Here is a 23,683-nt window from a genome sequence, read left to right on the forward strand (position 1 = left end):
TCTTGTCTTGTACAGCCTAATGTGGATAGTTGGACCTGATATCTCACAGGGGAAAATGTTTCTCACGAATGGGTCGACGTATCTTGGATCCATGTTTAAAGTTACGAGTAATGAGAAATAAACCAGCATTTTACAGTGCTAGTTGAAGATCGGATTGGCAAAGAAAAAATGGTTAACATGTCTGCTATCTCACAAAAACCATAATCATAACCAATAGTGCCATGGCGAATCTCATTGCATACAATGTTTTTTCACGATAATAATATCAATGACAATAAAGACAACTGGAATAATACGTATGTTTGTAATTGCAAGCATTCCCAGTGAGATGCATATTTTTGATTTAGGGTTAAAACTCAATCACAGAGGAGGAACTTGGATATAAAACACTATTCCTGCATATTAAAAGCAGCCAGGTGCCTCAGGCCTCTGAATAGTATTGATGGGTGGGTGTCGTTGTATTGTCTTCAGGGCCGACGGACAACCCAGGAAATACTGGAAAGATGCCTTCCACCAGAAGAATGCTTAAATTGGCTGATGAAAGAGAATTCTGACCCAGCAACCAACCCACAGATAATTGGTGGTAACGAGAAAGACATACAAAAATATGCACATGCAAATATTTTTCTCAAATGCTGATGCAGGACAAGGAGGGAGGAGTAATTGTAGAATTGGTATAAAGTACCCGCCTTAATTCTTACATTAAATAAATGACTAACTCAAGCAAATGAGATATGAATAGGACAGCACTGTTTCGCAAAAATGATGTTTTTCTTGACATGAAGAATGATTAAGTACCTTTTAGACATGCACATGTTCCAAATTCTGCTTTTAAGGAACAACATCATTCTCTGAAGATAACTGATATCAGACGTGTAAAGACTGATGTGTTTTTATTTTTTGTCATAACAGTTTTGTTTTCATTAAGCAGATTGCTTACAAACATGACTCCAAAATAACCTTGCTCTATGTATTGTTTGAACACCCCCCGCTACACACACTTACAAAATATCCAATCTGTTTTCAAAAACATTCTTATCCTCGAATTATGCTAGATGTCAATGACTGCCAATTTTCCATCGTAAATAAGACTTAGCAATTATTTCAGGCTAAGATCTGAGATACCAGCTGTCTTTCTTCTAAAGTAAAGTGGAGGTCTTAAATTGCAACATACATTTGTGATAGGTAAAAGCTGCACAAGCTGCAATTAAAATGCAATGCACTGTAATGGGTGTAGAAATGGCTTACACTAAAGGTCATATTATTGAGAAAATGGAGCAACGTGAGCCCAACAAACTGCATCAAATCTTCATCATGTGCTTGTTCTAACTCCGAGCATTTTGCTGAATGAAAACTGAGAGGTCAAAACCTTCTTATCTTGCCTTCGACACGTTTCCAATACAAAATAAGCCAATGGCTTATGATTCAAAGATCTGCACTTGTGATTTAGTAAAAGAATTGGGGCTCTATGTTTAAAAATGACTTAACAAAGGCCAAAAACAATAAGCGGCTATGGTAAATAGATTAAAATGGGGATTATTGTCAATATTATTTTTGTGGATTAAGAGCCCCAGAAAAACTGCAACATTTAAGTTGATATAAGCTACAAATAATTTATATATATATATATATATATATATATATATATATATACATATTAGTGTCACACTAAGTGTCTAAATGAGAAAATAAAAATACAGGATTACTGATCGTCAATCTCAGCCAATTGCTCCTCTTATAAATTATTGTAATTCCCCTTACAAAGTAATAATAACCTTTTAACACAACGCGGCACCCGTTTACTCACAGAAAAACAGACTATGTAGAATAAAACCAAAGATGATCGTGTAAACAAGCTTATTTTATTTACCAAATAAATGCTTGATCGAGGATAACATTTGCTAACGTACCGCGGCAATGCAAATTTTAACAGAAATGGGCGAGACGAGATCAGTCAAACAAAATAACGAGTTTTCCTTTTAATTTGAAAATTGTTATACACCGTTTACGATTTGGAATGATCGAAAATCATAAAATACAGGGAAAACGTTTAAGTCGACAGGTAGGCTATGTGTTTGTACACACCTAGCTGCTGGAAGAGCAGAGCAACGCTCTTGCATGTGATAGGTAATGTGTCATTCAGAGGCGTCTGGATTAGCTGTCGGTCACCTGCTCCGAGGCTAAAAAGCTTCTGTCAAGTAAAAAAGGAGAACCGAAGGTCAGAAAACATCGTAGCAGTGTGATGAGAGTGTGTATTCATCAAGTGTGCAATGCAGATGGTTGTGAAAACAATGCTGATGCAACAACCATCTCTGCTTGCAGGACATATCAGGAACAAACATAAAACTTTGCGCATACACGAAATCCATCTTATCCATTCATGGAATCGATCACATAACAGCACAAATTTACTAAGTTACTCAGTGTAATGTGTTTATTCCCTTGCCTTAAAGTGTTGCAAATTGAAAAAGTGTCACACCGGGATATACATAAATACTTTTTTTACCGTTTAAATAAAGAAGCTTTAAGTGTTGTTGTAGGAAAAGCTATAATGATTTTAACATCTTACGTTTTGCCCCATTCTATTCCAAACCTATTTGATTCATGTCAGATCAGGTCATATTTCTATTAGTAAAATTTCATCAGTAAGCAAATGGAAGATAATATAATTTAAACAATACATACCTGGGATCCACCAGCCACGGGAACTTGGAATATAAAAAGATTTGCCACCAAGCCCTCTAAAGGGACAGTAAAGCTATCTATGTGCACAGTGTAGATCAGCCCAAGACATCCCTGGAAGGGGACAAGTATAGAGACATACACATTGAGTGCTTTCTGAATAAGAGTGAAATTAGGTAATTAAAACTGTTTGCATTGATTTAGCCTCATTACCCTGAATATTTCGGGATGATCCAATCTGGACACGAGGATGAGACTTTTTGGTGCAAACACTTGAGCTGGCTGGATCAAGCAATCCTCTTCCACCTCTCCTTCATCCTCATCAACTTCAATACTTTTAGATCCCTGGAATGCATAAATGCCTCTTTAATCAGATTACAACTTTACATCCTGATTTGACCTGTAAACAATGTTCCCTCTAATTTTCCACGTGTCTGAGCGTTCACACAAAGTCGGTGAGCAATGCGTGAAACTACAGTGAGCAACAGCAATCTCAAGTGTGGCAACTATGTCATTATCAAACATGTCCAATTTGTTACATTTTGCTGAGGTTCCGGTAATGCAAAATTATTTTTCAATTTTGAATGAATTGACTAATGTACTATTGCAAAGGTTGTACGGCCTACAAACGTCATTTGTTTTTACAATTCTTTCACAACATTTCCATTTTTTTTCCTGGTGTCTTTTGTCGCATAATACTATCATTTTTGGGTGGCTTATTTAGTCTGTTGCACGATACAGAACTGTATGTAATCACATTTTTTTGTGGAAGTACAATGTTGGCAACAAGATTGACTTGGTATAATTGGAAATTATTTGAATGCAACACAAACTTTTTCTTCTTTTTCCCTGTTTTTTTTCCCTATTTTTTAATTCCTTTATAAAAAAATATCATTGCGTTTATTTTTTCCTAACTGTTACTTTCTTTTTGTTCTCTATTTACTTTTTTTCCTTTGTTTCTTTCTTTTCTTTTTTTTTGGCTTTTTCTCTGAATTTTTCCTTCTTTTTTCTCTTACTTTTGTTTCTTTTTTTTCTCAGCATTTCACTACTTTTCATTTTGGTATTTTTTTCTTTTTTTGGGGTGGCAGTAGCTCAGGAGGTAGAGCGTTCGTCTTGGGATTAAGGGATCCCAGTTCGAATCCCGGCTGGTCCATGTTACATGTCGAAGTGTCCTTGGGTAAGACACTGAACCCCTAATAATCCCAATAAGCAGGTTAGCGTCTTACATGGCTGCAATACAAGGCCGCTATTGGGAAATGTGAAGCACACTGTAAAGCGCTTTGGGAAGTCATTGACTTGAAAAGCGCCATATAAATGCAGATCATTTCATAAATTCAGATAATTTTGTTCTATTCCCCCTTCCTTTAAATCATTTTGTGCATAATTTCACATAATATTTGGTCATGTTGGGATTAAAGAAGCAAAAACAACCTGAAGAGCCGTTTAAGACCCAAAAGAGCTGGTTCCTTTTAGTGAGCCGAGCCGAAGAAGCCGGTGTTATTACGAGAAATGCATCCCTGCCGAGATTTGCATCCCCAGGCTACTATAACCACTTTTACCTCGTTTTATCTCACTTTTATATCACTTTTCGGTAATGTAATGGCGAACATATAACCAAAACCACTTCTTCTTGCATTTGTTGGGAATGTAATCGCACGGTAATGCACACCGTATATAAATCACTTTTGAGAACTGTTATGCACTCTACCATAAAGCTTATTAAGATGAAATAAGCTTTTTTAAAGTGCATAACAGTTTTAATACGAGCGATTTGAGTAGAAAAAAGCCAAAATAAACATGTTACCTGCTCAAAAGTGATTTATATACGGTGTGCATTACCGTTCGATTACGTTGGTTTAAATTGTATTACATTCCCAACAAGTGCAAGACGATGTGGTTTTGGTTATATGTTTGCCATTACATTCCCGAAAAGTGATATAAAAGTGAGATAAAACCAGGTAAAAGTGGTTCTAGTAGCCAGGGGATGCAAATCTCGGCAGGGATGCATTTCTCGGCATAACACCGGCTCTCGAGAAACTCTACTGTCTTTACTCAACTTCGTTCTACTTCGACCTTGACTTCAAAATACCGCATTTAGAAAACAACGTCAGGGGAAACCCTTGTGTTTTTACCTTCATGCACTGTAACTTTGACTTAATTGGCTTCTTAATTAGCAATTTCGAGCCCTGATTTTTGTGAGCTGGCTAGATTTTTTTGTGCGCGGAAAAGCTATGGGTAGTGCGCAATTGCGCACACACGCAGCTTAGAGTGAACATTGCGCTGGATAGATTTTCTTGTGCGCTGAGAATGTGCAGGCAGTGCGCGATTGCGCACGCGCGCAGCTTAGAGGGAACATTGCCTGTAAAGTCATTATGAAAAGGCCAATAGTCACATCAGGAAAATGTCCAGAAAACCCCTATGTGCATACATCACAGAATGGAAAGTCAAAGACAAAGTAATACAAAATATCAAGACAAAGTTGAATAAGCATACCATCAAACGCTTTTCATAGTCGTGCCCCTCATACTCTGTCAGTTATGATGCGTAAAATAAAATTACAACTAAAACCTTCACTCAAAATCTGTGATCCCGAATTGCTGCTATTACAAGTGGAAGTATTACAAGAAAGTAGAGACTAACTGACAGCAGAATGGCATTGTTGGAAGTCATAGTGAAAGCCATGCATTACCACCATTAGCTTATTTCTCTAGTGTGCTAAGAACCTAGACCATAATGCACAAAAGATGAATGGCAAATACCAAAATAAATAAAAGCATAATACAGTAACAGTCATCATAACCACTGTGTATCACAACATGGATTTTAATTAACGAAACAAAAAATGACCAGGATTAATGTATTATGATGATAATGTGGAAAAAAATCGGGTTAATACAAATATTTTTTAATGATCAGAACAAGATGTTAACCATTGCTCGCAAAATATTCTGATATTTAATCTTGAGTTGACAAAGATGACTATTCAAATTGCGATAGAAAAATCAAACAAGAATAACGACAATTACAGCTGTATTCAAAAATCACTAAACTCAATAAACAAGGTACCCTCTTAGGATTCGAGGTCAAAAGTACTCAAAGTTGACGAAAGCCCTCATAAAAATCTAGTATATTTATTTCTTCTCTCAGTGAAAACATGCCAGAAGAAAATGAAAATATTTCATTGAGCTTGGGTCTCATTCCATAATTATTTTTAGGATTTTGTTAAATTATTAGACACAAAACATTCCTCTGACCCCTGTCTAGAGTTTGTGATTAAGCAGATAAGGATTAATTTAGAGTAAAGACTGTTCAAACAATGTCACGTTTCCAGCTGATTTTCATTGCCTTATGCAGAACTGAGGAATTTGTTTTGATGAAGTATGATGTCGGTAAAAGGCCAAATATAGCCTCAACTCTACAGCCGGGAGAATAAAAGGTGTTTTGTAAGGTAGTTGCATTTAATTCACAGACAAATAGTTTGGTCACGAAACAATTCAAGGAGATGAAAATGGAAACATAATACCCATTCTGCAGAATTACAAGAATTTTATTCAGAGTTTGTTTTATTAAGAAGCTTCCAGATTGTGATGGCTGAATTCACAAACAAACTACTTGCCAGTCCCGTGAGTTTCCTTAAAAGATTAGAAGGTGGGACTCGACACACAAGACGGAAGTGACGAACAAAAGAAGAGTATCGTAAAGGTTGGAATTCTTCAAAAAGAGTTTTATTTGACCAATTATGACATCTAATCACCAGAATGACTTCTTGTAGCTATTTTTCAGACTGGATTCAGGGTGAAATTCCCCGCCATCTGCCTGTGTCTGTGACGTTATGCGCACCGTCTGGACGTCGAGAAAAGAATGTGCAGTTTTACCTTTCGACCATACATGCCACACAGAGAAATTTATAAATTCAATTTCTAAACGAAACATTTTAAGGTTGTTCGTGGTTAGCATCAACATGATTGCTACAAAATAAAGCCAGGCAAATATTTGTAAAGATACTACTCTTATTATTCATGTGTTATTAGTGTTGTACAGTACTTGTGCTTTACTTTGGAAACTTGAATATAAGTAAGGTCAATAGGGTCAGGGCTTAATAATTCAAATTTGAAGGTTTAGACTTTACTATTTGGTTCTTCAAATTAGTATTTTCAGCCCACAACTAATTTTATGTCCCATGAACCAGTTTATACAAGTATGTTTGCTTTAAAATATTCTCACAAAATCTTCTAAATTGCTTGTAAACTGTAACAAGAACCTCAAAATTCATTATTCCATATTTCTCAGTACTGTCCAATGTAGGTGATGACGCTGATTAATGAAACCCCACCTCTGGCCATTCTCAAATCATTATAAGTTTCTGATTAATAATCAAATATTAAAACTGGACATACGACCCAATAAATGTAAGCACTGCTTTTATATAAATTTGAGCTATTTTACTTATTAGAGAAACTAGCCCAGTTCTTGCCTGTAACCGAAGGAGAATTTGGATGCGCAATATTACAGGTTGTTGGGTTCACAATATTAGAGAAAATTATCCATTTCAGCATATCAAGAATGTTTATTTTAATGAAAAGTAGATGCCCATATTTCTCAGTACTGATCGAGAACGATAAATGAAGCCCCACCTCAGGCAATGCTCAAGTCATTATTTGTACGTTTCAGATTGGTAATAAAATATTGACAGCAGCACCAATGACCTAAATATTTTTAGCACTGCATTTACATAAATCTGGGTGGTTTTGTTTATAAGCGAAAATAGTCTGGTTCTTGCCTCTAACCAGAAAAGTTTGTGGCTGTGCTGTTCCAGGTTGTTGGTTTCACAAAGATATGAGAACATTTTTCCGTTCAGTAAACCAGTAATGTTTATACTTCACCAACAATTTCTTTTTCTAAAATTGTGTACTTGGCCTTAACTATACTGTATCTTTTATGTCTCCATAACGTGATCACCTGTTGCCAAAGCACAATGTATTTGTTTGAATTAAGTAAGATAAGACGTAATTTAGCAGCAATTTTCAGAGTCAGGCCAAAAGTCTTGTTTTTAATTCATTATCATTACTTACGATCATATGTATCCACACTTTAACCAATTGATAAAAAATAAACAAACATCCACTGACAAATCCCAATAGATGTAATTTGGCTGCCAGCAATACAATCGTGCTATTTTTGGGTCGTATGTGTCTTTAATGTGGTAATTTACAAAGGATTTTTTAAACAACTAGGGAAGTGTCAACTTGATTGTAAACAGAAAATATGAAAATAACTAATGGTATGATTCACGCAACAGAATTCAGTTGAGAGGGTAAAAAATGTTTTATCTGGGAAGTTCATCCATAGTGACTAGTTCATGTGACATCACACATATTAGAGGCCCAAATTTAAGATAAATAATAAAATCAACTGAATGCTAAATCTGCTGATCAAAAAGAAATGTGCTTGGCAAATGCCATGCATGTGAAAAAAGGATGTGACGTTAAAATGGGCAGAATGATAGGAGCTATTGGAGACTTCTTGCAGAACCAAACAGAGTGAAACAATTACCTAGGTATTCTGTAAGAATGTAGGCTTTTGGCTGGAAGCAAATTTCATGAGGTCCTTCAAAATCGTAGACCAATCAAGCCCAATTAAATCTGTTGTGGTCAATGATAAATGGTAAGTTTGACTTGCATGCATGAGTGAACCTGGAGGCCGATGTTAGGAGAGGTTCATCGTGTCTACACAATCAACATTTAGCAAGCCTTTAATATAAATCGATTCGTCCAGAGTTTTATCCTAATGCTTAATATTGTCACACATACACTTCCTTCAAGTTAAAACAAAATGCCCCAAAACATTAAAAAAATAACACACACATAATCCAAAAATGGAAAACACAAAAACAGAAACAATCACATTGCTCAATGGAAATACTTCAGATGGCTTTTAGGCAGTATGAAGGTATACCAAAGATTAAATTATTTGTGATCTCCAAAATTTGTTTTTACTATCTCAACAATGTATCAAATTGTGAGGAGCATCACATTTCATTATATTATATAAAAATGAATTAGCCTTGTGCAGCAGCCCAGGAGTAAATAGTGTGTGAAGAAGAGGTAAAGTTATGGGTTCCTTAATCAGTATCCTTTTGAATCAATATCACAAAAACTTATGTACACTGTACAATTTATGTATAAATCAATTCTGAAGTGGTTTTATTAACAAAACCAAATTTGAAGTAGATTTGATTTTAATGTTAATTAAATGAAGGAAAAAAGACATATGCAATATTACAAAACCGTATTTATGGTTTATTATTTAAGAGGTTAACTTAAATAAAAAGAAAACATTGGATTATTATGGAAGACACATCTGTGAGACAGAGGATAAAGAAACAGCCAACATATCAAAATGATGGGAACCAGGATGCATGTATATAATCTTACCTGCAGATTGACCTCTGCCTCATAAAACGTAAGGCAGGAGCAATAGTGTCGGTCTGATTCAATATCAGTCAGCACGACAGTGAAGAAGGTGGGTGCTTTTCTTTCTCTGGACAGCTTCCAACCACCTGGCTGGCAAAACTGAAATCGGAATAAAAGTATGTCTGTCAAATGGTGTACACATTAAGTTAAATCACAGTAGCAAGACATTTTTGTCGTAAGAAATAAATAAACAATCAAGTGGAAAATAAGCGCATACACAGCCTGCATGAATCATTTTTTGATGCCAATATTGATGGGTTTTTCTTTTTCAAAACAGATAGAAATAACAGAGGCGTTGCCAAAAGTGGCCATTTAAAGAAGACCAGTTTGCAGCTGTAAAACCTGTGAAACCTTGTAATTTACTTGGGCCAAATTTTAAGACATTAGGAAAGAGTTTTAAATGTTTGACTGCTCTTTCCAGAAATAAATAAAAGTACTGTACTTAATAAACTTTTTTTTTTTACCAAAAATGTTTGTACATTAAGGTGTTAAAAAAAAAAAATTTACAGTACTTTGTAAACCTTTTTAAACAAATAGTTTCTGTACTATCAAATTATAATTTTGCACAACACAATTGTTTACGGACACCCTCCACTTTACTTCAAATGATACTTGGTCGCCACCATGCGGACACTATGGAAAACTGCATTTACTTTTTGTTCAGCAATCAAAGTCACATTGGAGCAAAAAACACAAACAAAAGATTTGGCAGAAGCCGCAAAAAAATAAAAGGCTAATTAAAAAGAAAAGCATACGGTATTTATATTCATTGGAAAACGTTAAGAATATGTCCTGTTTCCATTTTACAGAAACTAACATTTTTGAAAAGGCGCTAGGGAGAACCAAAAAAACTGCATGTGGCTCCAGAGCAAGTTTAGGAGGTGATGGCTAACGTTGTTGGTAAAAGAAAGCATCTCCCTCTGCCAATCAGAATGCAGAACACAATGCACAATGAAAGTCTGCGAAATAGCGTAAGCGACATAGTAAGGGATTACTGTGCATCACATAACATGAGTTATCCATGGATGCCAGTAGTATTCAAAGAGCTGAGGCTGAAATTAAAAACTTTGAAAATATAAGAAAGAAGTGCTGCCAAGATGTTAGAGGTAGACAGGCATTTGGAGTTCTGACAAACTGTATCTTCTCTTGGGTTTTTTGCCAGAAGGTCATCTGGTCTGGCTTTAAAACTGTGTTGAGACAGCTCTTTGGATAGTGCTGGACAGCAAGAGTAGGAAAGAGAGTAGTGGCGACTTTGTGCCAAACCAACAACAAATACCAGACTTCCTTCCAGGCCTTTGATAGCCTGGAGTCCTTTACTTCCAACATGAACCTCTTTGGGAAAGACTTGGAAGAACTCTCTGGTGAAAATCTGTAAATGTTGCATAATCTGGGTATGTCACACATACAAACAAAAATGCTTTGGAGAAGGAAAATGAGAGCACAGATAGGTTGTTGGCCTGTAGGTTGCTATTCTGGCTAAGTGTGACACACCATACTCCGTGATTTGTTAATTGCGCGTAACAAACCTTTACATATGTGTCACCATTTCCTGAAAACAAACCCTTTTACTTTGTATGCCACCAAAATGCATGAGAGTTTTGATTCCTCCTGTATGCAAACATAATAGCTGCCAATTGTCAAGAGGTTATGAGGCCTGTGTGCTGAAACTATGGTGAAACAGGAAAGAAGTCTGCGTTGGGCATGAAAAGATTCAACTATGGGAAGTGAAGTTCATGGGACATCTCCAACTGCAGAAGCTCAAAGACACTTTAGATACACATCTGCCTTTAACAGTATCACAGGAAGAATTGAAAACAAATATGAAAAGTTCAGTATTTCTTCATTTTACTAATATTTTTGGCATTAATTTGACTTGTCTGTATTTCATTACCTTTCTACTCTCTGTAAAGAAAACCATGTATATGCTGGGCTTTTCCAGTTCCAAGTTGATAAAAGTCGCTCATAATGCGAGAGGCAGCAGATGGCGGATGCAAAGCCCTTGATATTTAACGAAGGTATTATGCGGGTTAATGAAAGCCAAGAATCATAAGTCTTTACACTGAATTAATCAAACTTTTGAAGACAGGCAGCAAAACATTGATTACATCATTCAAGCAGAACGGGCCATAAGTGTGTTCAGAAAAAACAGACATGGTTTTGAGTTTGTTGCTATCGTGCTAAAAGGGCTGCCTAAAACATTGAAACCCTTCGCCACTTATGTTTCACTAAGCGAGAAAAGGACATTTTCCTTATTTCAAAGTGAAGCTCACGAGTTTTGAAGAAACTGAGAACATGTGCAGCACCGCATCGGAGCACATTGTAATGCGTGTACAAGTCCAGTAGGACTGCTGTGCCAGGAGCATGCAAGACCAAAGCACACAACAGTGTTGTTTGCTGCAGTTTCGGCTTACGGGCACAGCTGAGAAAGTTCTGCGAACGCAAGGTGTGGTGTAATCACTGCAAAAACTGGACACTTCAGGGATTCATCTGGAAACCCGGCCAGAATGACGAGCGAGCAGTGACCGAGCGTTCCCTGTCAGAGAAAAAAGATCGGCAGCACCTGACCTCATGAATGGTTTGATGGTCGACACCGGCGCACATAAAGAAAGACTTGGCCAGTTTTAAAGTAGTACTTGACAGTCAAGGCCTAGACACACAGCGAAGAGGGGATGAGGAAGTGCACTTGATGGATGGATGAAAGTGCAGACTGGCCGCTACTCTGCAAAGGGCCTTCTATGTTCCATCATTTCCAAAAAACATCTCTGTGAGAGCAGCGACTGAAAGTGGGACTACGGTGATCTTCAGAAGAAGAAATCACATCCAACAGCACAAAGACAGGACTGAATTTCACATACATGAACATAATAGACTATATTATTTGGCAAATGTAAATGACAGACGTCATCAAAGTAAGAGCTGTTTTTATTTTAAAACATGGCATAAGGACATTATACTTCTGATGATGTTCAAAATGTTCAAATGTTGTAGATGGCATGACTATCAAGGGGAAAATGGATAAGTCTGAACTGAACTGTGAAGTGTGCACTAAGGGAGAGTTTCTACAGACTTTAATAGTAAGCCTGATACACGAGCCAAAAATGCACTACAACTATTTTACACAGATCTCGCAGGTCAAATTGACTCAGTATCTACAGTTGGGCACAGGTATGCATGTCAATTACAGATGACTAGATAGATAGATACTTTATTCATCCCCGAAGGGAAATTCACATTTCCAGCAGCATCCCTGAGCTGAGAACAGTACAATAATAAGCCAAAAGAATACAATATACAAATACCCAGTGTGACGCGGTTACATTGGTGCCGAGACCCGTGACTTCTATCAAACTCGCCGAACCGAGGACTGTCCTACCTGCCACATCAGCTCACAGTATTTGAAATTTTAGTTACATGAGCGATATTGTTTTGCTCATTACAGTGCAGTGTCACAGTGATACGCAGGCTGCTGATTTATTTTGTGATTTTAACTTATTTACATTTTTTTCTGTTACCCTTTGAAACATGTTTAATCAGAGCAATGTGTTAGCTCCACAATTTGACACACCTATTCACTTTGGCAGGGGCAGGGGCATGTTTACCCCCATCCCCTCTGTTGATAGTTCTACCCCAGGTGGTGCTACACATAGAGTAGAGGCAGTTTCTAGTGTCAACACCTATAATGCAGCTGACCAACATGCTAGCCTACCTTCACCTCAGGTCAGACCCACATCTACGCCAAATTCAACGAGTGAAATTTCTGAGGGTTTAGCTGATCACATCACAAATATTATTCAGGAGATAGCACATAAATTGGCTGATAGCATTTTCTCAAATATACAGTCACACAATATAGTAGCTCCTAACGCTGCTGCCACACAAGATGTAGCAAACAGATTGAGTCAGCATAGTCATGTGTCAGATGGATCACAGGTTCAGGTGGTTACGCAGAGAAAGGTTAAGGAACCGCCGTCATTTATTGGGGATGGCTCAGACTCAATAAAAGTACATGAGTGGGAAGATCTAATGAGGACATTTATTAAAAAGAGTAATGTGAGACTTGAAGAGCAAGCAGAGGAAATCCTTATGCATTTGAGAGGAAAAGCTAAAGATGTAGTTAGGTTTGGCATTAGAAACAGTAATATAGACGTCTATACCCGCCCTGACATGATTTATAGTCTTCTCACGAAACACTTTAGCTGTACCAAGTACTCTGCTGTCCCTTTAGCTGACTGTACTGTGTTTTTCTATTATCTTAAAAAGACTAAAGTGACACTGTGCAAGCAACAGCGCAATTCGTAGCACATGCTGCTCCTTATGGAAGAATCAGACGTATCAGATCAGATAACGGTACAGAATTTATGAGTGAAGAGGAAAAGAGTACCAAAAGCTATTGAGAAGAAACTGTATCAGACATGAGATGTTATCGCCACATACCCCACATCAGAATGGCACTGCGGAGTGCAAATTTAGGACTCTATGTCATGGCCAGATGTATAGTCTTTGAGAGGAAGCTACCAAAAAGGTTAGGACCATATGCAATGCAGACCGCATCTGTGGTGAGAAATAGATGTTTTAACAACCTTCCAAAACCAATACCCTACTTCATGCTAACTGGGAGACGTCCCAACATGTCTAGAATGCAGAAGTTCGGAACAGCGTGCTATGGATACAAACACGATAAGGAAAATGTAAATTCAAGGAATGAGAAGGGCTTACTCATAAGGCATGACAGGAAAAGCCAAGAATACATGGTTCCCTTTACCGAGAGTAGAAAGGTAAGGAAGCAGAGACTAGTCAAAAAAATAGGTAAACAGGAGAAACAGATGGAACTGTCCATAGATGATGAAGATTTTGGTGTGCCACATTGGGCTAACACATCTAAGCTAAGGGACAGGATCCCAATAAGTCCATAAAGTACTCCAGAGCAGGTCCATGTCTAGGCCCGAAACCAACCAGAAAGAGACTTGTGATCGACCGCTTGCCAAGCTAGAGTCTTCACATTACTCCAGTAGGGAGAGGAAGATACTAAATTATTATGGGGATTGTGTGAATGCAACAGAAGGTCAAGACCAGGCAGATGTTAACATTGATCATTTTACAATATTTTGTACAACATACATCTAACTTACAATGATGCAATAAATTCACTCGGGTCAAGTGAATGGATCAGTGCTATGGAGGATGAAATGAAATCATTTAGACTATACATTCCGACAAGAATAATGCATTTACTTTGACAAACCTGTTACAGGGCTTGTTGCAGGTTGATGGGTGTATGCGATTAAGAAAAATGCTGATGGTTCTGACAAATATAAGCCACAATATGTTGCAAAAGACTGCATGAACTTATTAAAGTAAAATATATGCTCACAAAGAAGTTCCAGATGAAAGATATGGGCAAATTAGTAGATTTTCAGGGTATTGATTTTGAACAGGTAAAATTATGCATAGCAATGTCACAAGAAGCCATGTGTAAAACACTTGCTGTAGTGGTTTAACATACAGCACTATAAACCTAGATCTACATCTTGTGAACAGACACTCAAATACAGTGAAGATGCAGGTCTAATGAGTGATGCTACTCAGTACAAAGAGGTGGTTTGGAGCCTCATCTACCTTACTATGTGTACTTGACCCGATCTTAATTTAATTGTAAGTAAATTGTCACGTTATTTCAGCAAGCCCGCAGTAGAACATTTGGCCCTTGGAAGCAAGTATTTAAGCTTTAAAAGTGACAGTGAAAGTATTATGCTACAAGAAATGTCAGTTTGGTTTACGAATACAAACTTTTTTACACTTAGTACCCAACATGTACAAGGACAATCAAGGGACAATTGCATTAGCAAAGAACCCAGTTAATAGACAAAGATGTAAACACATAGACATCAAGTACCATTTCATCAGATCTAATGTATTGAAGGGCAGCACGGTAGCACAGTGGTTAGCGCATGTACGGCACAGTTCTGATGTCATGAGATCGAACCTCCTGTGTGGAGTTTGCATGTTCTCCCTGTGCTTGCGTGGGTTTCCCCCGGGCACTCCGGTGTCTTCCCACATTCCAAAAACATGCATTTCAGGTTAATTGGCCGTTTCAAATTGTCCCTAGGTGTGAATGAGCGAGTGAGTTGTCTGTCCCCGTGTGCCCTGCAATTGGCTGGCAACCAGTTCAGGGTGTCCCCTGCCCACAGCCCGAAGATAGCTGGGATGGGCTTCAGCACCCCCGCGACCCTACTGAGGATAAGCGGTGCAGATAATGGATGGATGAATAATGTATTGAATGGACATCTGTTTACAATACTGTCCCACCGATCAGATGGTTGCTGATGTGTTAACCAAACCAGTAACCCAAGATAAATTGGTTAGATTTGCAAAGATATGGCAGTGAGAGAGACCACGTTATTGTAAAAAGTGACAAAGCAGTCATATTTTTGTTTACATATTTCAAATGGTCGGGTAAAAAGAATAGCTGAAAGAAAGTCTTTTTTGAGACCATGAGATGTTTTGGTTCATTGTTCCACACATTGGAGAAACCATATCGGTGCTAACGTTTTTTTTGTCTTGGAATGTTATAATTGTATTTTTCTACATTTTAAATTCCTCAGGTGAGTGAAGTGGGGTGTTGTCTTATTGTGTGCTCTACCAGCTGAGTGCGATTGAGTGAACGTGATTGAGTGAGACACCTCCTATTCAATAATTTGTTAATTGCGTGAAACACATTGTATATATGTGTGACAATTTCCCCCAAAAATACTTTTACTGTGTTGCCACAAGAAAGTGTCAGAGGTTGATTCCTCCTGTATGCCGACATAATGTTTTAGCCCAGGCATAGACCTCCGGCAATTGTCAAGTACATAAAAAGGAACCAGAAGTGAGGAGAAATTCCTGGGACGAGAGCAAATTTCTTCAACAAGGTTTTGACCAGGAAGCCACCGTTATGAAACAGATAAAATGGCTTAGAGGATATCTGTTTAACTCCTATTCTGGTGCTGTAAAGGTAGTTGTGTTATCTCGTGAGCACCAAAAATAACCCAAAGATGAAAACTGTTGCACTGTCCTAAACTATTCCAACGATGCCACTCATTGTTAAGAAAGACGGTGCAGACAGAAATACCTCAGATGATCATAGTTGATCTAACATCCTGTGTGCCTGAGTGTTTTTATCTAAGTGAATGGACATAAGAGCAGTGAATACAGTGGGACCTCGCTACTTCGCGCTTCGACGTTCGCGGATTCAGAGCTTCGCGGGCCTAAAAAAATAAATAAAATAATATAATAAAATAATAAAAAAAAATTAAAAAATGTTTTTTCTTTTTTAAGCATTTTTGAAGGGGGCGTCGCTACTTTGTGGTTCCACGTTCGCGGGTTCAGAGCTTCGCAGGTCTAAAAAATAATAATAATAGAATAAAATAATAAAAATATATATGTATATATATATACAGGGGCCAGCCGGGCACAGCCCGAAGGGACGACGTGGGACCCTCTTCCCATGGGCTCACCACCTGTAGGAGGGGCCAAAGGGGTCGGGTGCGCAGAGAGCTGGGTAGCAGCCAAGGGAGGGGTCCTTGGCGCGACAATCCCCGGCTACAGAAACTGGCTTTTGGGACATGGAACGTTACCTCTCTGGCAGGGAAGGAGCCCGAGTTGGTGCGTGAGGTTGAAAAATTCCGACTAGATATAGTCGGACTCACCTCTACGCACGGCTTGGGCTCTGCTACCAGTCCTCTCGAGAGGGGTTGGACTCTCTTCCACTCTGGAGTTGCCCGTGGTGAGAGGCGCAGAGCCGGTGTGGGCATATTAATTGCTCCACGGCTCGGCGCCTGTACGTTGGGGTTCACCCCGGTAGACGAGAGGGTAGCCTCCCTCCGCCTTCGGGTGGGGGGACGGGTCCTGAATGTTGTTTGTGCTTATGCACCAAATAGCAGTTCGGAGTACCCACCCTTCTTGGAGTCCTTAGAGGGTGTGCTTGAGAGCGCGCCCCCTGGGGACTCCCTCGTACTGCTGGGAGACTTCAACGCTCACGTGGGCAATGACAGTGAGACCTGGAGGGGCGTGATTGGGAAGAACGGCCCCCCTGACCTGAACCCGAGTGGTGTTTCGTTATTGGACTTCTGTGCTCGTCATGGTTTGTCCATAATGAACACCATGTTCAGACATAAGGGTGTCCATATGTGCACTTGGCACCAGGACACCCTAGGCCGTAGTTCGATGATCGACTTTGTCATCGTTTTGTCGGACCTGCGGCCACATGTTCTGGACACTCGGGTGAAAAGAGGGGCGAAGCTGTCAACTGATCACCACCTGGTGGTGAGTTGGCTTCGATGGTGCGGGAAGATGCCGGCCCGACCCGGCAGACCCAAGCGTGTTGTGAGGGTCTGTTGGGAACGGCTGGCGGAATCTCCTGTCAGAGGAAGTTTCAATTTACACCTCCGGCAGAACTTCGCCCATGTCCCGAGGGAGGCGGGGGACATTGAGTCCGAGTGGACCATGTTCCGCGCCTCCATTGTCGAGGCGGCTGATCGGAGCTGTGGCGGCAACCCTCAGACCCGTTGGTGGTCACCGGCGGTGAGGGATGCCGTTAAGCTGAAGAAGGAGTCTTATCGGGCCTTCCTGGCCTGTGGGACTCTGGAAGCAGCTGGCAGGTATCGGCTGGCCAAGCGGAATGCGGCTTCGGAATGCGGTTGCAGAGGCAAAAACTCGGGCATGGGAGGAGTTTGGCGAGGCCATGGAAGCCGACTTCCGAACGGCTTCGAGGAAATTCTGGTCCACCATCCGGCGTCTTAGGGGGGGAAGCGGTGTGCCATCGACACTGTGTATAGTGCCGATGGGGCGCTGCTGACCTCGACCCGGGACGTTGTGAATCGGTGGGCGGAGTACTTCGAAGACCTCCTCAATCCCACCGGCACGTCTTCCTCTGGGGAAGCAGAGCCTGAGGACTCTGGGTTGGACTCTCGTATCACTGGGGTTGAAGTCACCGAGGTTGTCAAAAAACTCCTCGGTGGCAGGGCCCCGGGGGTCGATGAGATCCGCCTGGACTTCATTAAGGCTCTGGATGTTGTGGGCGTGTCATGGTATGGGGTACCACACAGTCTTATCCGGGCTGTGCGGTCCCTGTATGCCCGGTGCCAGAGTCTGGTCCGCATTGCCGGCAGTAAGTCAGATTCGTTCCCGGTGAGGGTTGGGCTCCGCCAGGGCTGCCCTTTGTCACCGATTCTGTTCATAACTTTTATGGACAGAATTTCTAGGCGCAGCCTTGGCGGGGATGGAGTCCGGTTTGGGGGCCTCAGCATTGCGTCACTGCTTTTTGCAGATGACGTGGTGCTGTTGGCTTCCTCAGGCCGTGATCTTCAGCTCTTGCTGGAGCGATTCGCAGCCGAGTGTGAAGCGGCCGGGATGGGGATCAGCACCTCCAAGTCCGAGGCCATGGTTCTCAGTCGGAAAAGGGTGGTATGCCCCCTCCGGGTCGGGGAGGAGGTCTTGCCCCAAGTGGAGGAGTTCAAGTATCTTGGGGTCTTGTTCACGAGTGAGGGTAGGATGGAACGGGAGATCGACAGACGGGTCGGTGCAGCGTCTGCCGTCATTCGGACCCTGTACCGGTCCGTCATGGTGAAGAGGGAGCTGAGCCGAAAGGCAAAGCTCTCGATCTACCGGTCGATCTACGTTCCTACCCTCACCTATGGTCATGAACTTTGGGTCATGACCGAAAGAACTCGATCCCGGATACAAGTGGCCGAAATGAGTTTCCTCCGCAGGGTGGCTGGGTTCTCCCTTAGAGATAAGGTGAGAAGCTCAGTCATCCGGGAGGGACTCGGTGTAGAGCCACTGCTCCTCCGCGTTGAAAGGAGCCAGTTGAGGAGGCTCGGGCATCTAATAAGGATGCCTCCTGGACGCCTCCCTCGGGAGGTGTTCCGGGCATGTCCCACCGGCAGGAGGCCCCGGGGGCGGCCCAGGACACGTTGGAGAGACTATGTCTCTCGGCTGGCTTGAGAACGCCTCGGGGTCCCGTCGGACGAGCTGGAGGAGGTGGCTGTGGATAGGGACGTCTGGGCTTCCCTTTTAACGCTGCTGCCCCCGCTACTTCGCGGATTTTCACTTATCGCGGGTGGTTTTGGTCCCCATTAACCGCGATAACCGAGGTCCCACTGTAGATGAGTCCGGTTCTTTGATACCAATAGCGTTGGAGGGGGTTCTTCAAACCTAATCTTGTCTGCCACAGTTCGCTTCTCGGTGAGCCCACACAAAACATTGCACAATGATGAGTGGTTAGTTCCAAACTATAGATGGCTTTGTGCTTTTTCTATTTCTTTGACTTTTTTGTTTAACGAATATATTTTTTTTAACATTTACAAATTAGGGACTAATTATCATCTTTGCGGATTGGTTATCAAGATGCATGATGGCCAGTAGAGATGCAGCATCTCATCCTTATTTGTGTATGTGTTCGAGTCATTATGTGACAAAACCCACAGATTCCATCCCTCAATGCTGAGTGTCATGTAGACTGACATTCTACTACAAAGTGGCAAGTGAGATAAATGTTGATTTTTAATTAAACACATTTTTTTGCAGCTTTTAGTTTTAAGTTTAAGGAGTGAGAAAGCTGAAACAAGTCTTTGTTCTACAGGTGAAAGGGTGAAAAAGGAAACACTGGAAGAAAAACCTCTGTAGCAGTCTTGTACATATTAGTAGGTTTAGTATTTACTGTATAATATAGAACAACAAGTTATTTAGTGGACTTTAACTGCTAGCTGTGTTTGAGGAAGAATTTCACACACTGCCATATCTTTTAATGCATTTTTACGTATCTTTTAATCAGGCCACTATTATACTAACAGAAAAGCACATCTGGACACCCATTAGAAAAAGCAAGACTGATAGATTGCGTAGTATTCAGCAAAACAGAGATTAAGAGCTTTGCAAAATGGTACATTTAATGTCTCAGTTACAACCCCTTCTAGCCAAGACCAATACATTTATTCTGGAAGAAGAGACAGACATCATCAGAGAGAAGTTGTACTGTAAATAGACAAGTCAAGTCATGTTTATTTGTATAGCCCTTAATCACAAGGAGTCTCAAAGGGCTGATCGAAATATCAGTAAATATCAATGTCAGCACATAAACCACTGCCTTTGTAGAATGCCACACACCGCAGGAACCCATGCGCCCAAGGCAACAAGACAGGGCATCTCCTGTTCTCAAATTAGCCTGCAGTCAAGTGACAATTAAACTGTAGGACACACTTGCTATACTGATGTCAAGGTTGAGAAAACAGGTTGCTCTGCAGCTAATCTTGCTACATCACATCATGTGGTGCAGCCAAGAATGACCTACTCCCACTGCACTGCACTATTCACCACCTTTGCTCGTGACACCAGATATGTAGTCTGACCTGCTAAGCATCATCACAGTGTGGTCGACAAGGGGCATCATTGATTGAAAATATTCACTATGGGTACTGGTGTTCTTCCATGTAGTGACCAATCTACTGCTGATAAGAAACTGTGACACATGCCTGGGTGGGTATCACCAAGGTAAAGCAAGACAAGCGTCACATGGTTTTGTATTTCCATGGAGTGACAGAGCTTAAACAAGGAAAGAAATAGATCTGTACTTATTATTGGAAGTATATTTATTAGGGTGATTGAGAGTTGCACACAACCTTTTTAAAACCCTCATGGCACGTGGGTTTATTTTGGTGACATAATGCATGTTAATGTACATTATTTGGACGTGAACTTAAAGTATGATAACTCATTCATCTTATCTCATCTCATTAGCTACACCGCTTATCCTCAGTAGGGTCGCGGGGGTGCTGGAGCCATCCCAGCAATCATCGGGCAGTGGACACCCTGAACTGGTTGCCAGCCAATCGCAGGGCACACGGGGACAGACAACTCACTCGCTCATTCACACCTAGGGACAATTTGGACCGGCCAATTCACCTGAAATGCATGTTTTTGGAGTGTGGGAGGAAACCGGAGTGCCCGGAGGAAACCCACGCAAGCACGGGGAGAACATACAAACTCCGCACAGGAAGTCTGGAGCTGGATTTGAACCCACGCAGAAGGTTCCCATGAACTGTGCCGCACATGCGCTAACCACTGCGCCGCCGTGCTGCCCGTATGATAACTCAGTTATCTATAAATATATTTTGACCTCCAACAACACAGTGGCAGGAGGCCTATCCATACACATGTGTGCAATATCAGCAATCACTGTCAAGCGTCATGGAGCTGCAGTAAGTTGGCAATCCTGCAGTCAGTGGTTTGCAGGCATACATTTTTATCTAGGCTTTGGTGCCATCAGATCGTGCAGTGGTGTAAACACTCTACAACATTTTTTTACTTTGCATAAAACTAAATCAACGGCACTGAAGATACCATATTCCCGGGAAATGTATTGAAATACACCAAATTTATGATACATTAAAGATTTTTAATTATATTGGATGTCTATATATCCAACTCATGTACATATCATGTTTTGTGTAAAGTCTCTGGCTGGCTCCCAAATGCAATAACATATAAATCACAGCACAATGCCAATTTGAACATGTTTTCACAACCTGGATGAGATTTTAGTGTTTACTTCAAAATGCTCTCTCTTTGTTTAAAATACAAAAAACTTGAAAATGTACATGATATCTATCTACACACCACAAGGGTTAAAAAAGCTTCTGAGACACAGCATTCTTTATAGAATGCAGTGTTCCCCGCACTATGTCACGTCAATTTAAGGCCTGGCATGACATAAACTTCATCAGATTTGCTATTTAAAATATCTGCTATTTTAAATTGTACCAAACTGTGAATCCAAATTTATGTTCAGTCACTCAAAGCCATTGACTTTTACAAATGTAAAAAAATGTGTTGAAAGAGTAGGTAAAGAAAAACATTGAATATTATAGTGAATAATGTCACATTCTGAACTTACATTTTTAAGTGAAGGAATAATGAAACACTTTTGATGGAACACCACGTAAAACATGATCGTGCAAGACTGTGAACATAGAATTTGTCAACATAAATTCCGCCTGAATGTAAAGTCGTAGACACCACTGAACTTGTACTTTCTCTATTCAGTGAAAGGAAGGAAGACAAACACAATGACGAAAAGTGGAATCCAAGGTGTCAGAGGCCAGGGAAGGGATGAGAGGGTCAACGGCATGCTGCCTGGCTAAAAGCGTCATATCAGATTTACAGGATGAGCAACAAACAAAAACAACCCCAAATGTCCGGCCATGACAGTCAAAGGTCCAAATTTAATCTTCAACCTTCCTCAGAATCCTCATCTTGCTGAATTAAACAAGGTCGACAGAATACATGTAAAAAAAAAAAAAACACACACGTTATCAAACCTGGTTGGAAACCTTACAAGCATTCTTTAACATTTAGCTCAATCATAATAGTTTCCCAAAAGTGGCATCACAGTTGTTTATCTTAGATTCCAGTTGTTAACAACAATACTGTTCCGCTTTGCTCATCTGTTATGCAATGTTTGGCACATATGGTTCATTTTACGGGTAGATATTTTTAGATGGCCGTGATGGTCCGAATCACAGAAATTAGAACAAGTCTGATCATACAGAACAGGACAATTTGTCAAGGAAAGCCTAAAATGGTCTTGCTTTTTCTGCTTTATAAATACCGTATGTGTAAAACTGCAGTGTCAGAATTAGGGCTGCTCGATTTTGGGGAAAAACCTAATTGCTATTTTTAAGACCAGTATTGCAATTTCGATACGATTTTCAAATTTTAAAAAAAAGGTGCATTTTCTGTGTTCTTTTTTGTACTTAATCATAGTGAGAAGTGTTTCCCATAGAATTTTGAGAGACCCTGGTGGGTGGACAGTCTAGGGCAGAGGTCTCTAACATGCGGCCCGGGGGCCAATTCGACCCAAGGGGGTGATGTTTCACGCCCCCACCATAAAATAAAAGTTTAAAGGGACAGTTGTATTGTTTAGTGCCTCCTAGTGGTAAAAATATTTCGTTCAAAAGAACAATATTGATTTATAAAAAGTCCAAAATACACAAATTATTATATGACGTGCATTGTTAAAAAATACTCGTTGCTTGGGAAATTTATGTTACATATCATGAGCTAATTGCAAGCTATCTTGCTGTTACGGGTAACTAAATACCTAAAAATGGCTGGGCAAGAAAATTGAACGTAAAATAGTGATTTTGGTCAATTTGAGTCTCGATCGTTTCTTTTTTTTGGTTGCACTACACAATACAGCAACATCTAGTGGTCAAACAATACACATTGTCCCTCAAATGTTCATGCAAATTACGGATCCACATTTTCACATTAATTTATTTATAGTTTCACATTAATTCTTAAAGGTTCTTTTAGATCTTATTTTTTTTGTAGCAAATAAAAAAACATCTTTGAAAACAATAGAATGTTTTTAATCAGAGGTTTTCTTGTGGAAATCCTGATTTGGCCCAGTTTCAGAGGAGCTGGACCCAAGCCCTAGAGCAGTACTATGAGTTGAATGGACAGAACTACTCCTGTAAAATTCGCCTAAA

General features: G+C 40.2%; 1 protein-coding gene across 5 annotated transcripts in view; it reads right to left on the reverse strand.

The window, feature by feature from the left end:
• The window catches only part of sbf2 (SET binding factor 2), a 105,015-nt gene that overhangs the window by 54,952 nt on the left and 26,380 nt on the right, over positions 1–23,683 (reverse strand). For all 5 annotated transcript variants that reach the window (XR_015850313.1, XM_088334422.1, XM_088334421.1 and 2 more), the window contains exons 3-6: positions 9,117–9,254; positions 2,896–3,027; positions 2,686–2,796; positions 2,086–2,191 (exon numbers count right to left, since the gene is read on the reverse strand). Coding sequence is in view for 4 of the 5 variants with exons in the window: in XM_088334422.1 (XP_088190548.1) it covers positions 2,086–2,191; positions 2,686–2,796; positions 2,896–3,027; positions 9,117–9,254 (487 nt within the window). In the remaining variant the exon portion in view is untranslated. The remainder of the gene's footprint in view (positions 1–2,085; positions 2,192–2,685; positions 2,797–2,895; positions 3,028–9,116; positions 9,255–23,683) is intronic.

Source organism: Urocampus carinirostris, chromosome 4 (genome assembly GCF_059441175.1).
Source record: "Urocampus carinirostris isolate Australia breed hairy pipefish chromosome 4, RoL_Ucar_1.0, whole genome shotgun sequence".
Taxonomy (NCBI): domain Eukaryota; kingdom Metazoa; phylum Chordata; class Actinopteri; order Syngnathiformes; family Syngnathidae; genus Urocampus; species Urocampus carinirostris.